This window comes from Rhinichthys klamathensis, unplaced genomic scaffold (genome assembly GCF_029890125.1).
Source record: "Rhinichthys klamathensis goyatoka isolate OS25496 unplaced genomic scaffold, OSU_Roscu_1.1 h1tg000679l_1, whole genome shotgun sequence".
Classification (NCBI taxonomy): Eukaryota; Metazoa; Chordata; class Actinopteri; order Cypriniformes; family Leuciscidae; genus Rhinichthys; species Rhinichthys klamathensis.
In genome coordinates, this window is record NW_026607111.1 from 243,320 (window position 1) to 260,858 (window position 17,539).

General features: G+C 39.0%; 2 protein-coding genes across 2 annotated transcripts in view; one reads left to right on the forward strand and one right to left on the reverse strand.

Moving 5' to 3' along the window:
* rabac1 (Rab acceptor 1 (prenylated)) overlaps positions 1–17,539 on the forward strand; it is a 197,104-nt gene that overhangs the window by 47,744 nt on the left and 131,821 nt on the right. The gene's annotated exons all lie outside the window — the stretch shown is intronic.
* Positions 1–17,539, reverse strand: part of erfl3 (Ets2 repressor factor like 3) — a 51,902-nt gene that overhangs the window by 10,354 nt on the left and 24,009 nt on the right. The window contains exon 2 of the mRNA XM_056241863.1: positions 10,025–10,259. Coding sequence (XP_056097838.1) covers positions 10,025–10,259 — 235 coding nt within the window. The remainder of the gene's footprint in view (positions 1–10,024; positions 10,260–17,539) is intronic.

Consider the following 17,539-nt stretch of genomic DNA (forward strand, 5'->3'; position numbering starts at 1 on the left):
CTAAAATTGCACTCTTAGTAAAAATTCTTAGCATGGACCATGGAGCCACTATGAGTTTAAATAAACAGGCTTTGGTGAGTTCTGTAGTTTGGATAATTTTGACAATAGTGGGATGAAATCTAATAAGGAAGGGAATGAGTAGTTGGGCGTCCATTGTGCCCAGAGCCAGACGGGAAGTGTCCTGACGTTCAGTGGAACATCAACAGTGGGACAATAGAATTCCATTTTTGCAGAATTTCCACACGCGTGTGGCAGGAAGGTGATGAGTCGAGTCCCAGCGGGCCGTCCGCAGGAGAATATCATTGAAACAACACCCCTAACTCCATCAACACCAAGTCAAATTCCAGTCAGGATTAGAGCATTAGCCCAGACTTTTATACATGCCATAGAGTGGCCAAGAAATGTCTGAAAAGGAGCATTTGTTCTGGAATAAAGGGACGCCACAAATGTGTAGGGTTGAATGTGAAAGCCCTGTTTTGAGTTGAAAAGTTTCAGATTGAAGGTATGAATCAGATGGAGGAGTACAGTGTGGGATTGTGTGGGGTAGGGAGGCGGTGTAGATGTGGAGGAATGGCAGTGAGTCATTGGCATCATAAGAGAAAAAAAAGAATGGAGGAGAGGAAATAAGACACAGGGAAAAAAGAAGAGGAACAAAACTGTACTGACGTCTTACAGGTATTTTCAAAGTAGGTGAAGGTGTATCAACAGAAAATAATTACGACTTGTTTGTAAAACACTTCACAGGTTTAAAAAACAGCAACACATTAAGGTTAAATTGCTTAATACCAGTTAATGCAAGCTGTTAATGTTAATTTATACAACTTGAAATGTTCAAATGTATTAGCATAGGTGGAAATTAACATTAACATTGAATAATACTTTTTTGTAACAGCATTTATTGTTAGTTAATGATACATAATGCATTAAAGTTGGCATGAAATGAAAATTCACCTTCGTAAATGCATGTAAGATTTCATTGTGAATGATTCATTCATGTATGCGCTGCATTTTTTAAAAATGTCTTGATCTTGTAACGTGTAAATCAAAATTCGGTTGAAATGACACACTTCTCTCATATGATGTAGGCCCATGCTGGATTTTAATCATTTAGTCCACTTAAACCCAAGCAAGCTCGTATTTATTTTTGAGTACAATGCCCATTCAAAATCCAATCAACAACCAATGGATAGAACCATGCCCTCATTTTACATCACAATACGGAAGAAAAGATCTGTTCTTACTTCCGTTTCATTGCGACTTTAACTAATGTTGATGAATGGCAACTTGCTGTAAAATATTACTATAAAAACAAACATTGTGTTTAAAATAAGTCTCTTACAATGGAAGTCTCTAGGGTATTGCACTGGAAACATTACAATGCACACTGTTTCACAACACAAGGCACAAGACTTAAAATCACATTGTCTGTACAAAGTTACAGACCATATTTCTTCAGTCATGTAAACCCTCTAACTTTTCCATGATATGTGGGAGTCGAGACAATTTAGGTAACAACATTATAGGTCAAATAACACACATTTGTACCAAAGAATTAATATATGCACTTTAACAAAAATACAACCTACACATTTCTGCTTTTAATGCCTTGCCCTGTAGACTTCCATTGTAAGCGTATCACAGTAATGTGCGGTTTACTCTGACTAAGGTCCACAGAGAGTGGAGAGAGAACAGAGGACTCAAATGAGAAGTTATGTGCGGCTGCTTGACCTTCTGACGAGGGCAATGCAAATATCTCCTGCCCAGAACGCAGAGAGGAACTCATGCTGAGAATGATCAAAGGACAAGGTCTCTATCTGACAGCAAATGACGGTCCACCCCAGTCCAACAATTACCAGTTTCAGGTTTCAAAACTCACGTTGTGCCACTCTGTGTGCAGAGTTGCCAGATTGAGCAGTTTGAATTCACCAAATTGGGCTGGTTTTGATTAATGTTTTAAAAATGTGCTTGGGCAGGTGGTCCAAATCTTTTATGATGATTTGGGCACATTTTAAAGGGATACTCCACCCAAAAATGAAAATTCTGTCATCATTTAATCACACTCAAGTTGTTGCAACCCTGTATGAGTTTCTTTCTTCTGCTGAACACAAAGGAATATTTTGGAATATATTTTGAAGAACTTTGGCACCATTGACTTCCATAGTATATATTTTTTCCACTATGGAAGTCAATGGTGCCAAACAACTGTTTGGTTCCAATCGTTCTTCAAAATATTTTCCTTTGTGTTCAGCAGAAGAAAGGTTTGCAACAACTTGAGGGTGAGTAAATGATGACAGATTTTTCATTTTTGGGTGGAGTATCCCTTTAAAGAAATTAAATTATATAATCAATAAATTCAATGACAAAATGTAATGGTTGTTTAGAGCTGTCTAGAAATGATATTTTATAAACAAAGTTCGGGAGGAGCACGTTCAAACAATCATTCCAATCAACTTGTCATCAAACAATTACCATGTCTACCCCATCAGCACGAGAGGAAGCATATATATATATATATATATATATATATTTCAGCATCCCTCCACCACCCCGACTCCTCGCTCTTGGCTTATTCTTTCACAGCCAGGAATACGGGGGGAGTACTCTGGGTTCGGGCGGAATACCTAACCCGGAGCCCTCTCCTCGGACAGCACGCCAAATATGCATTTATTCTATCTGACTTATTTGTAAGTGCGAACTCGTGAAACAATGTGTAGCCAAATTCACCAGTATGTTCCATACATATAACTTCTACTTAACAAGAATTTAAAGATCCCCAGTGGTAAAAAGATATTAATGTGGTTTATACATCTATGTGGTGTTTTTAATATGCTTTAAGATAAACCATGTGCAAATCAACACCATTGCTGAGTATTTTCTCCTTAAGTCTCCCTGCAGTTTACCAAAGACAGTCTCAAAACGCGGTTTGAAACCGCCCGTTCTCTACGTCACAAACATGTTGTAACCAATCACGTTAACGTGAGAGCGAGCTTAAGCATATCATTAACTATGCTGTGAAGCAGGGGAGTCTCAAGAGAAGCCAGGTTATCCTGGGATATTGTTCTGCTGATATGAAAAATCGGTTACATTTAGTGATATAGCAGGTGAATTATGTATATGATGTATATTATGATATGTCTTTCTCCACTGACGTTCTGAGTTGTTCAAAGCGTTTCTAAGGATACTGATTTTTAGAAGGCATCTGTCTGACTCTGAGATGGTGAACGGGAACATGGTTTGTGTAACATTAGAAACACATTATTAGCTGTTTGATGATGTAGTCAAGCCAAAGGCTAATCACATATATTACCAGTGTGTCCGACGTTGTAGAGAGCGATGCATAAAACGCATCACCATTGTGATGCATCGACTTGTAGACGAGCCTGTATAATTTGCTCTTCTTCTTCTGTATCAGTATCTAGTTCAAACATATATGGCTGAATTAAACCTAATATTTTAACTTGCCATTGTGTAGCGTTTACTACAGTTGAGCGAGTGGATCAGGTATTTTGAGCTGGCGTGAGTGAGTGGAGGCGGGGCCTAACTTGCATATTCATGGTTCAGTGTAAACTAAATGGAGCAAGGGTTTAGAGTTACATTCAAGCTATTTTTACAAGAATAAAACTTTAAAATATGTCATTTTGGTGATCAAAGATGAGTTTTAAGGGATACAATTACTGACACCAGGGGGACTTTAACAAGTGACTTATTAAGTGTGGCAATAAAACAAGTTAAACTAAAGCAATCTTAATGTCAAAGTGGGAGGAAATGTAGAAAACCCACTAAAGTAAGTCATCTTTCTGATGCTCATTTAACACTTGACAATGGAGGCCATGCTTTAGACAGAGCCATGCAGAGATGCTGGGAACCAGTGCTTCCAGGATGCTTCCAGAATTTAGCAATGGTGGCGGTCACATTCCTCCATATTTAATGATTTTTATGTGACACAAAAACAAATTCCAGCCCAAAGGATTGCAGATCCTCTCTAGATTATCACTAAGCCTTACGCAGAATAAATGGGCATCCGCTGTGACTGTTTTTGGGAGCTTCGACAAAAAAATCGACTCACCTAACCAAAAGGTACATACAGTTGTTGCAATTACGCTCAAATTAGAATTTGGAATGACAAAATTTGGCACCTTTATTTGTGTGTGTGTGTGTGTGTGTGTGTGTGTGTGTGTGTGTGTGTGTGTGTGTGTGTGTGTGTGTGTGTGTGTGTGTGTGTGTGTGTGTGTGTGTGTGTGTGTGTGTTTGTATATGAGAAATGGGGATAGTATCACTTAAATTACAGCATCAAGTAGCTTGGCTTGATGGCTTCATAGTTATACTTTTTCAAACACAAAATACAATAATTTGTACAAGCAGGGCACACATTCACATTTGTAATAACAGAGTGAAGAGGAAGGTTGACATCATAGTTTAGCACAGCTGTCTGCCTGTAAACAGTTTACACTTCACTCTCATTATACTTTCTATTTTGTTAAAGAATACATTTAAGCTCAAAATCTGATTTGGTAAAAACAAACAACAGGCTAAAAATAGAGAAGACAAAAAGTAGAGTATAACTTGGATTATCCAACATAAGTGGAAGAGCTTTTAAGACAGTGTTTATGTCGTCTGGATAACTGATGGGAAAAACACAGCAACACATACACACCCACCCACATGCGTTAATCCTTTGGTACACTGATAACATGGGATCTTGTCAATGTTTGCAATCATGCAAAATCTCCTTTTCTAACGAAAGCTCCAACTGTCTCCAAACTGCCCTGGATTACATGATGTGATTCCTTAAAGGGCATATTGCAGGTTAGAGGACCCAACGAGTCAATATATAGAAAAATAATGTAGGAACTAGATTTTCTTTAAAATATTCTTATAAATACGCTACATAAGCTTCTGGAGTCGTTTTTGTGAGAAAATTTTACTTCCGCGTCTGAAAATGGGTGTGGTGGGCGTGACGTAACGGGCGGGAGAGCGGTCGATTCAAACAACAGGAAAACAATGGATCGCAATGACATTTCGGACGCTGAGGAAATACTTACTCGTATGACGGACTACAGCCATACAATTATGAGCCTGCTATGCTGCCAAGAGAGTAGGGACAGGCCAGGATTAATGTTAGACAGAACGGTCAGAGACACATTGAGTTGTGGTGTGAGGAGAACCAGTGGAGAACAGGACAGGTGTCTTGGTGAGAGACGTGCTTATAGATAGACGTTCGCTAACGATATACACTGTGCTCACAATATTGTACAGATTATTACCATCGTATATCAGGCCAGCAGACATTAGTATGTTTAGGGTAGATGTATACTATTAAATGTATAAAAACTATACTTGAGTATATTTCTATTGTAAGTTACTAAAAACATACTCAAGTACATTTTTAAAACATATTTTTCATCTGGGTTATAACATAAACAGAAAATTAAAGATTTGAATATTTAATCAACCTAGTAATTTTGTTTTTCAATTACAAGTTGCCTCTATTTAGGGCATGACTACCTATATCACACTATTTGATGCCATTGGTAGGCCTACAGTATACGACGATCAATATTCTTGCTTCGGCATCCCATGTTAAACTCCATCATATTGCCGGGATGATAATCCTCCGATCTGAAGTGAACGCTACACACGATCTGAAGTGAACGCTACATACGATCTGAAGTGAAAGCTACACACGACCGCGTTTCTCGAAGCCGATGCGGAAGAGAAATCCCGTCTCTTTACCTGCACAAACCGCACCAGGCACGAAATATATACAGCACTAGGGGTGTAACGGTACACAAAAATCACGGTTCGGTACGTACCTCGGTTTTAAAGTCACGGTTCGGTACGTTTTCGATACAGCAAAAAGTAAGAAATGCCAGAGAAAATTCCTATTTGTTAAAAGAAAAAATATTTTTTAAATAAGTTGAGTTTTCCTACATCTTGAAACTTTCAGGTTTATAAATGGGTGTCATCTTTGAAGGATGAACAAATAATGTTTTGGTCATCACATTAAAAATAACATTTAAATATATGAAGAGTTCAGCCATTTGAAATTTTCTTTATTTTTATCAAGCTTGTATATTTAAGTTCAGTAATTTCACTTAAATGGCAATGAAGATTACCTATTAATTGTCATTTGAGTGAAATTACTGAACTTAAATATACAAGCTTCATAAAAATGATCATTCTAGAAGAAAATTTCAAATGGCACTTAGAGGCTTTTGCATCTGAACTCTTCATATATTTATTTATATAATATTTGAGTTTTGAAGTGCTGGAAAAAGATGTGTGAAGTACTTGAAAGCATTTCACTATTCCAGCCAAACTGGTTACAGTTATGGTGCATGTTGCTGGTCTGTGGACGTAAAGTATTACTAACTTAGTTCATTCACGGCACAATATTTCTCCTGGTGTCCACGTCAGCGCTGTTTGATCCATAGACAGTAAAAGAAATGGACAGAGCGATCTCATTGGAACTCAGTTGAGACAGTTGAAGCCCACTTTTAGCGATTTTTGAGAACTTCCGTTCCTGACGCGCAGACTCAGACCGACTCAAACTAAGCTTGATGACGTGAGCAACCTGTCTGACAGACGTTAATCTTCTAGTAGCTGTGCGTGAAAATTGCTAACGTTAATCTTGCAGAGACGGGGAACTTGAGCAAAGAGTTCTTTGGCGTGAGTGAGCAGGAGTAAGTATTCCGTTGCTTTTATGGACTCATTATCTATGGGCTTCTCCCTTGACGGGACGTCCCCCCGATTGCCTGCGAGCTTCTCCTCCTGTCTGTACGGTCATTTCTGTACAGCGCGACAGAGAGTCGAGTGGTTATGACGCAATCGTTAGCCTATTTTTACTAAATCTGTTTCTACGGGGCCATAATGTAACATAGAAGGTAATGGAGCCCTTTATACATTGTCGTGTTTCTTTAGAAATAAATAATGGACAAATGGAGTCTTTAAACGCCTCAGATCTAAAGTTATTCGCTGTCAAAGTGACGCAGAAATGAATGGGAGTCAATGGAAATGCTAACGCAAGTGAAGTTCTGCTACAACATGGCGGCACCCGGCCGGCTTCAACTTCCGGTCGATGGATTACCCCCTTGGTTTGATCTAATAGAGATCTACGGTTAATAACGGAGAAATGTGAATGCTTCTCACTAGATCTCGCAGCGATGTTATTACTTCAGTGGCGAATTCAAATGTTTTCTTTACTGGATCTTAGCGCTGTGTAGTGACAGTGTCGCTTGATCGAGATCGGCTCGCGCTGCACAGATGTTGCTGGTCCGAACTCCGAACTGATAAACGATCCGTGAAGCACATGAGTAGCGCAGTTTCGTTCCGCTTTCTTTACGCTTGCCATTTGATGTTGCGCAACGTTGTGGTGGTCGCGCGAGCGCGAATTTTGTCGGTAGGAAAAATGGTCCAAGGAATCGTTCGGTTTGTATGCGTACCGAACCGGAAGCCTCGAACCGAAACGGTTCAATACGAATACATGTACCGTTACACCCCTATACAGCACCGTCCTTTTTCTTGTTATGGAAACCTGTGGACTCGATGTCCTGACAGGCCGGAGTTTTTGCAACCTCCACAAACACAATAATTTACCATGACGATGATAGATTGAAATACAAAAACTACCGAAAACACACGGACTCACGGCCGCTCTCACTGAATGCCAGCCTGCTCTGCACTGAGGCGAGGCTGAGGCTCCCTAGCGTGACGTAAAATGACGCGATGTTGGAAAAAAAAGCAGTTTTTACGAGCAGTCCAAGAAACGCTCACTTTATCTACTAAATTAGTGCCCTTATGTCGTTTTAAAACATTTTAAATCCTGCATTACCTTTTCATATAGTATTTTCATACAAGGTTATATATTAATTTAGTTTTTTTTTTTTACCTGCAATATGCTCTTTAAATCCAATCCCATAACACAACATTACACACTATTTTTTCTGCATAGTCTGGCTCTACTTCTGTGTTCAGTAACACTTATGAAGGCCTCCTCACTGGTACTAATATAAATACTTGACAAATGAATGAATCACATTAAAAAAAATGTCTAAGTAACATATGTCAATCAACAATAAACCGCTAAAGTACACCAGGCCGTGGTACTCAACAGCTTTATTAACAACTTCACACTCAGAACCGGCCCACAAAATTGGGAACTGCACCATGCAAACAAATTTTTGGGCGTCTCTGTGCGGTTACTTGATTTGCATAATTCCTTTAGTCAATTGTGTGTTAAACAACATAGCCAGCACATTCAAATAAATAATTATTTAAGCAGCCACAATGTAAGTTAAAGGGATACTCCACCGTTTTTTCATATTAAACTATGTTATTCCCTTAACTAAGACGAGTTGATACATACCTCTCTCGTCTCAGTGCGTGCACTAAATCGCTCTGTCTTGCGGCGAAACTTTGTTAGCACTTAGCTTAGCCCAGTTCATTAATAAGGATCCAAACAGAGAAGCGAACAAACACCTCCACGTTTTCCCTATTTAAAACAGTTACACAAGAAGTGTAACTCGACCAAGTATGGTGACACAAAATAAAACGTGGCGCTTTTCTAAGCGTGTAAAATGGATAACTATAATGTATGGCGGAATACCATAGCAAGTGCTTGGGAGCACTTCGACGCGGTGCAGTAATATCATGATATCATCAATGAGAGGGAGAAGGGGAGAGGATTTTTCAGGAGTGATGATATTACTGCGCCGAGTCGAAGTGCGATTTAGTGCACGCACTGAGACGAGAGAGGTATGCATCAACTCGTCTTAGTTAAGGGAATAACAGTTTAATATGAAAAAAACGGTGGAGTGTTCCTTTAAGGTTTCTTGCATCAAACCAGTCATTTTGTTTAGTTTACATCATTTTTAACCTTCTTTCTGACACTTAGAATTAAACAGGCAACACTGTTTAACTGTCCTTTGAAATATGGTTAAAGTGTATTGCCAAACATATTGACAAGCATTTATGGTAAACTAAAATACACCTCAATGTAATGTTTTTTTTTTTTGCCCAGATGATGAAAGTCAATAGGTTTCTGTGTTGTGTGGACCTCAATGTTCTTTAAAAATATCTTATTTTGTGTTCCAAAGTAGAAAGAAACGCATTGAGAAAAACATGAGGGTGAATAAATGACAACAAAAACTACTATCCTTTTAACAAATAGCACATCCACTCTAGTGGTCTAACTGCACTGGATCATGAACTGATGGTAATCAATAGAGTGAATGATTGATTAGGTCCAGCGCAGAACCCTTGTGTGGAGTAACTCCACTAACATATGAGGTCTGCCCTGAGATGGGTTCAAAATAAACGCAGAAAGTGGATCACTCTCCATCCACTTTGAGGATCAGAGCTGATCTGCTAAAGCAGGTGAGTCAGAGACGAAAATAAAGGTACAAATGAACAAATGCAGATCAGGTCAGAAAATGAAGCGAAGGCTAACACGGTCAGCTGCTCAGAATACATTCGCCTGTCTGTCCTCTAATGAGATCGGCTCCTGCACAGGTAAATGGACTGGGATTAGTGAAAGATCAGACTCTACAGCGACAACTAACTCTCCAGCGAGCAGCGACAGGGTCAATCCTATAACGCAACACAAGAATTGGATGATTTCGCCGCTTCTGTACTGACTGAGCAGAAATAGGCCTCAGTTTTCATTGGTCAAACTAAAACTGTACAGGATTACACAATTTAAATAGTAAATGGTTAAAAGGTTGGATGTGTTTAAAGCTGAACCATGTTTTGAAATTCTTAGCTTATTCTGGTTGGTTAAGAGATAGTATAAAGAGGGAAAAAAGGCAACTTTTAAAAGAGCCTTAAAGAGCCTTTAACTGGCCTACCTTAGTACTGATAGGTCTGGCCTGGTTTCCAAAAAAATCATAGGTTCAAACCTTGTGCACAAATCACTTAACCCCAAGCTGCTCAAGGGGGATTGTGCCTGAAATAAGTGTACTGTAAATTGTTCCAGATTAAATTACCTGCTTAAAGACAAAGACAAAAATGACAGAGAGAGTCTTACCTGAGAGCTCTGCTGAGTTTGTCGTAGTTCATCTGAGGTTTGCACTTGCGGGCGCCCCAAAGCCTTGCCACCTCATCAGGGTCTTTGATCACAAACTCCCCGTAGTCCCCCTGCCAGGCAATCACATCATGATACTCCTCCTTCCTCAGCAGCTCTAGGATAAAGTGCCACAGCTGGATCTGTCTGGAGCCAGGACTGGACTCTGGCTTATAGGCCCAGTCTGGGAACGCAAACCCTGCAGAGAGAAGAGAGATCAGACTCTAGTTGATATGTCCACATGGAAAGTTGAGAAATATTATTCATTGACTAACAAGGCCAATGATCACCCCTTTCAGTGCTGTCATCATCCTCTTCAGCAGGCATGTCCACTATATTGTGCACTCTCAGTCTCTCTATATCGTCACATCTCTTATCATCAATCACTTTGAGGTCAGTTTTAAAGTCACCAGCTACACCACTCTCAATCTAACACAATCTGATGTGTGAAAGCTCTTTGCATTTTTAGAAACAAGAAATGATTTGAAAGGGCAGAAAGAATGGAGGGTGTCTAGTGACTGAGGGTGAGGACGGGTGAAGTGTGGTCAGGCAGGGTCGGTTTAAGTTGAGGCTGCTAAAGGTCAGATAGGGTCACGGCTCACAGTGGTTCCTCCACAGCTGATCCTCTTTACTTTACACTCAGTTTCACACACACAGAAGCCCTTCACACACACACGGAACTGCTCCTGCATGTTTTTTGTTTTTTTACCAGGCAGTTTTGCTTTTTGTTTTTAACTGTCTGAATTTTCACTAATGAAGCTACATTGAGTTTAGCTGCATTTACACCTTCATTCCATCATTTAATTCATTCCTGTATTATAAAATGTATTTTCCGCCATGTCAAAGCTCTGTAAAACAATTCTCATGCATACATTTAAGGCATTTGGGATCATTTTTTATCCAAAGCGACTTAAATTTTATCCGTTCATGCTGTCCTTGGTCTTGGTACGCTCTACAGACTATGGACACTTTTAAAACAATCTTTTTATTAATAATTATCCAAAGCATTTTACTCAACAACTTCTGACAATTTACGGATTCTTAGAAACGGGCGAATCACTTCGTCTCGGTGACTCAACAGATCTAAATTACACACTCAAGTGGTGGTTTTTCCTGTTTTTTACCTGCCAACAACCAGAATTGTTTTTCTTCTACAAGACAGGAATCCAGTTGTGTGTTTTTTACACCTGGACTGACATATCTTTTTACCTTCAGCAAATGAAGAGAAATACATGTATTGTATGACATCCTATAACCTCTACTGGCTCTCAAAACAACACACACACGCACGCACGCACACGCACGCACACACTCTCTCTCTCTCTTAGAGGGTACATCTGATTGCTCCTTTAAGAGGTCAAATGTACCATGCACTAGAGAGCAAAGTCTGACTTCAGGAACTGCAGACAGGGATCTGGTTTCACATCTCTCTCTCTCACACACACACACACACACATGCACACACATGAAAAGGATCCTTACTAAGAAGTTTGAGCTAAATTCAATATGTCTGTCAAACTCCCTGATGAACAATGAAGAGGAGACACCATGAGTCACACACTCACTCACCAGCAGGCACAGATACAGTTACTGCTCTCTCTCAACACATACAAAAAATGTTGTTGATTCACATTCAGATCTACGCATAGATTCACACATATAATTCAACACATCCAGGAGAGTCCTGATTCAGGTGTGATCTGAATGAATCTGCTGTGTGAGTCGACTGATTTCTGTGTGCGTCTCAGAGTGGGCGGCTGTTACATATGCAGAAAAGCTAATGACAGTGAGGTCATGTTTTAGGATAAAAACCTCTTCAGGCACTCTCTGTGTGTGTGTGTGTGTGTGTGTGTGTGTGTGTGTGTGTGTGTGTGTGTGTGTGTGTGTGTGTGTGTGTGTGTGTGTGTGTGTGTGTGTGTGTGTGTGTGTGTGTGTTTAATCATGCTCCTACAGACAATTATAGAAGGTTCCAGCATCAATGCTCTGTAATGGCCCATGTTTCACACCCACATCATATCTCATGGCACCTCTGCATTTCTCAGAAATGCACACCGATACATACATATGTGATACATAAGTACACACACAGATGTACAGTTAGGTCCATATATATTTGGACACAGGCACAATTTTCACACTTTTGGCTCTGTATGCCACCAGAATAAAATTAAAATGAAACAATCAGGATGAATTTGAAGTGCAGACTTTCAGCTTTAATTCAAGAGGTTGAACAAAAATATCAAGTAAACATTTTAGAAACTGCAACCATTTTTATACACAGTCCCCCCATTTTCAGGGGCTCAAATGTAATTGGACAAATTAATATAATCACTAATAAAATGTTTATTTTTAATATTTTGTTGAGAATCCTTTGCAGGCAATGACTGCCTTAAGTCTGGAAGTCATGGACATCACCAAAGACTGGGTTTCCTGCTTTGTGATGCTTTGCCAGGCCTTAACTGCAGCTGTCTTCAGTTGTTGTTTGTTCGTGGGTCTTTCTGCCTTTAGTTTTGCCTTCAGCAAGTGAAAAGCATGTTCGATCGGGTTGAGATCAGGTGATTGACTCGGCCATTGCAAAATTTTCCACTTCTTTTCCTTAAAAAACTCCTGGGTTGCTTTTGCGGTGTGTTTTGGATCATTGTCCATCTGTACCGTGAAGCGCCTTCCAATCAACTTTGCTGCATTTGGCTGAATCTGGGCAGACAGTATATTCCTATACACTTCAGAATTCATCCGGCCGCTTCTGTCTTCTGTCACATCATCAATAAACACCAGTGATCCAGTTCCACTGGAAGCCATGCATGCCCATGCCATCACACTGCCTCCACCATGTTTTACAGATGACGTTGTATGCTTTGGATCATGAGCTGTTCCAAGCCTTCTCCATACTTTTTTCTTACCGTCATTTTGGTACAGGTTGATCTTAGTTTCATCCGTCCAAAGAATGCTTTTCCAGAACTGGTCAGGCTTTTTTAGATGTTTTTTTGGCATAGTCTAATCTGACCTTTCTATTCTTGATGCTTATGAATGGTTTGCACCTTGTGGTGAACCCTCTGTATTTGCTCTCGTGAAGTCTTCGCTTGATTGTAGACTTTGACAATGACACGCCTACCTCCTGGAGAGTGTCCTTCACTTGGCTGGATGCTGTGAATGGGTTTTTCTTTATCATGGAGAGGATCCTGCGATCATCTACCACTGTTGTCTTCCGTGGACGTCCAGGCCTTTTTATGTTGCTGAGCTCACCAGTGCATTCTTTTTTTCTCAGAATGTACCAAACTGTTGATTTGGCCACTCCTAATATTCCAGCTATCTCTCGGATGGATTTATTTTGTTTTTGAAGCCTAATGATGGCCTGTTTGACTTGCATGGAGAGCTCCTTTGAACGCATGATGTAGGTTCACAGCAATAGATTCCAAATGCAAATACCACTCTTAGAATCAACTTCAGACCTGTTACCTGCTTAATTGATAAAGAAATAACGAAGCAATAGCCCACACCTGTCCAAGAAACCACTTTTGATTCAATTGTCCAATTACTTTTGGTCCCTTGAAAAAGGGGGGTGGCTACTCTCAAGAGCTGTAATTCCTAAACCCTTCCTCCAATTTGGATTTAAATACTCTCAAATTAAACCTGAGAGTGTGCACTTTCAGCCCATATCCATTATATAACTATAGCTTGAATATGTTTTGGTAAATATCTGAAAAAAAAAAAATTGTGCCTGTGTCCAAATATATATGGACCTAACTGTATGTGCACATTGCAACAGTTCAAAAAGGTTGGGGTCAGTAAGATTTAAAAAAATAAAAAAATAAATTATGTTTTTGAAGGAAGTCTCTTATGTTAATCTAGGGTGCCTTTATCTGATAAAAAAAAACCCTGAAAAAAACAGTAATATTGTTAAATATGAATACAATTTAAAATAACCATTTTCTGTTTTATCATTTAATTTTTTCTTTTTTCTCTAATGGCAAAGCTACATTTTTAGCATCATTACTCCAGTTTTCAGTGTCACGTGATCCTTCATAAATCATTCTAATATGCTGATTTCTGCTCAAGAAACATTTCTTCTACTTATTATTATTAGTTGAAAATGGTTGTGCTGCTTAAATTGTGGAAGGTGAGGAATTTATTTCAGCTTTTATCTTAAATAGAAATCTTTCGTAAATATATTCTGTGTTAATGGATAAATTAAATTTGAGTAAAAAAGCATGTGTAATTAATTGAAATCATCAACCAAATACACCGTGACATCATTTTATTAAGGTTTTAGGGTCCAATGAAATCCACATGAAAGGTTTTATTGGTAACACTTTAGTTTAGGGTCCAATTCTCACTATTAACTAGTTGCTTATTAGCATGCATATTACTAGGATATTGGCTGTTCATTAGTACTTATAAAGCACATATTAATGCCTTTGTCTGCATGACCATATTCTGCTTCCCTTAATCCTTCCCAATACCTACTATTAATAAGCAGTAATTAGGAGTTTATTGAGGCAAAAGCCGTAGTTAATAGTTAATAGTGAGAATTGGACCCTAAACTAAAGTGTAATTTAGTGTGAAAAAGTTTTATTTCATCAGGAATTCTGTGTTGATTTATGATTTATTAAAAATTTACATGAAATGGTGAAATGCTTGTGAAGTGAAGCACTGGAGATGTTTATGCCCGGTGTGAGATGCTGAAAACACCACAAGTGTCACGCATGCTTGAGTATGTATAGTAATAACCTAGTATAAGACAAATTTTGTTCTGGGAAAATGAAATGCTGCATCAGAACAACCTTAAACTTAGTTGTTGTCAGTCAGTGCGAGTCTTATTTTCTGTGGATGTGCACTATGAAGAGATTTGTGAAGATTTTGTTCCCTTTAAATCTGGAGTTTATGGGTGTATTCACACCAGGAAAGTCCGATAGTTCACTTGCTTTGGTCCGGACCAAATAATTTTTTTTTTTTTTTGGTACGGTTCGCTTTCACACAGCTCTTTTTGCAAGTGAACCAAAATTTGTACACAAAACCACATGTGTGCTAAGGTCGTCCATTCATTGGACAAGGATTCTCAAGTAGGGAAATCAGGAAGTGCAAAAAAGGCTCAGCATGGAGATATTTCGTACTGCAATATTTGTTGTTTTACTAATTTTGTGTTATTCTGTACAAACGCAATATGAAGAAACTGCGCAGAAGACGGATAAGGTATAAAGTTTTCATTCATAGAGAGGGGCTATGTTCACACATTCAAATAATGAGATTCTTATTGTATACTGCTAACAAGTGCTGTCAATGTTAACGCTTGCGATTAAGTTTGTCCAGTTTAACGCAGTGTCATCCTTGTAACTATTATATGAACTGCAAAAGTTTTTTTTGCATCTATGCGCGATTAGACTAAAGAGAACGCTCTGTATGTGAATATCCTGATGCACACACTCATTCATTCATTCCAATGACGCACACACGGCGCGCAGAAAGACGCGCAACAGTATCGTGTGGCCAGACAGCGCGCCGGAATGGAATTCTCTTTCGCACTTGAACAACAATAACACAAACCATTATGCCAAAATCTCCGACTACGGAAGCCTGTTAACTCAAAGGCGCAGTGCTTTCTTGCAATTGGGTCGGTTCATGTTCACACCGTAAACGAACCGTACCAGAGTTCGTTTGGAACCGTACCGAGACCACCTCTTCAGCTGGGTCTCGGTTCGGTTGTTTGGTCCGCACCCGAGTTCGATTGCTGTATTCACACCTGCCCAAAAGGTCCGCACCAAGGGGGGAAACGAACTAGAGGCAGGTGTGAATACACCCTATGACACTAAACCTCAGTAAATATAGTAAATCCAGAAAAAAAAAAAAAAAAAAAAAAAAAAAAAATTCACAGGGCCCTCCTTATGTAAAAATCATTCCAAAATCTAGCTCTAATGTAAAAATCAGGTTGTGTATTTTCTATGGCTTTGGAACCTGCACAGAAATTACAATTTCTTGGTGAGTTTTTGAATGTGAATAAATCCACGTGCGTAATGATGAGTTGTGTGTCCTGAGGAGCTGTGCGAGTGTCTTAATAACATGCTGTGTTGTGTGAGAGTGTATGACCTCATCCCCCCCCACCCTACTTAACCTTTGTGACCTTCACCCCCTCATACGCCCTCTTCCCCCCCCCCCAGGGGGAGACACTAGATCCCCATTACAGAGGAGAGAAGAAAGACCCACAAACACACACACACCGCATCAATAATGCAACAACCTGACTGCGTTTTGTTGGGAGATATTCTCTCTGTCCTGGGACGCCCGAGTGTGTGAGTTAAAAAGAGAGAAGAAACTTAGAAAGAAGAACGTGAAAAAAACAGAGCGAGATGACAAAGAGAGGAGACAAGACAAGAAAAAGAAGAGAAAAGAGAGGACAAGAAGGAAAAGAAAAGAGGGGGACTGAGGAGGTAGTGGGAGAGAGGGAAACAATAGAGAGAGGGAAAGGGGGATGGGGTGAGAGAGAGAGAGAAAGAGAGAGAGGGGGATGAGATCATAGCTCTTCTAGTAGTCTGTTGTCACTCAGGTCAAATTGCCTCTCTCTCTCTCTGAGGCATCGATTTCACTCAAGAATGTAAATTTCACAGGCGCTCCAGCACTTAAGTCTTTACATAGGAAGTATTTGAAGAATTCAGAGAATCCAAGGAAACTACCGTTGTGCTCTGCATAGTGGCGTGTTTATATGGGAAGAGGCAGACAGAAAGAGAGTGACACACTTTCACACTTTGTAATACGTTTTAAGACTTCATTCCACATTTTCCTAAAATGTCTGAAAGAGATCAAATGCAGGTGTTACTGGAGGATGGCAGACATGCATATGTCACAGCCAAATTTAAATGTGAACTCCACACTATCAGATTCCAGGCAATTCTCTGATCTCTGGCTTAATCACTATCTCTATAACAAAGTAGTCTTAAAATGAAATTACAGTCTTTTATATTGTATTTATGTTGATCATATTTTTATCATTTATTTGATTTCAAACTGTTATTTTTAACCATTTCCAAGTGGATTGACTGGTCTGATTTCGTCTGAAATGTAAGTTACTTAATTTTTATTAATTATTTAATTATATACTGGACTGTTTCATAAATACAACAAATCACATTCGCAACCTATTTAAAATTGTATACACACTGTTCAAAAGTTTGGGGTCAATATGATTTTTATTCAGAAATGTTAAGGTTAACACATTTAATGTTACAAAAAAAATCAAATAAATGCTGTTCTTTTGAACTTGTCACAAAAATATTAAGCAGCACAACTGTTTTCAACATTGAAAACAATAAAAAAAAAAAGTTGAAAAGTTGTACTCCAAAAATCTGAATATTAGCAAGATTTCTGAAGACTCATTTAGATTTCTAAAGCTTCGCTTATTTTTTTTTAACATTTATATTAAACAAAGAAAGTTATTAGTCTTTTTTTTCTTCTTTTTTGTACAATATTATTGTTTTTACTGTATTTTCT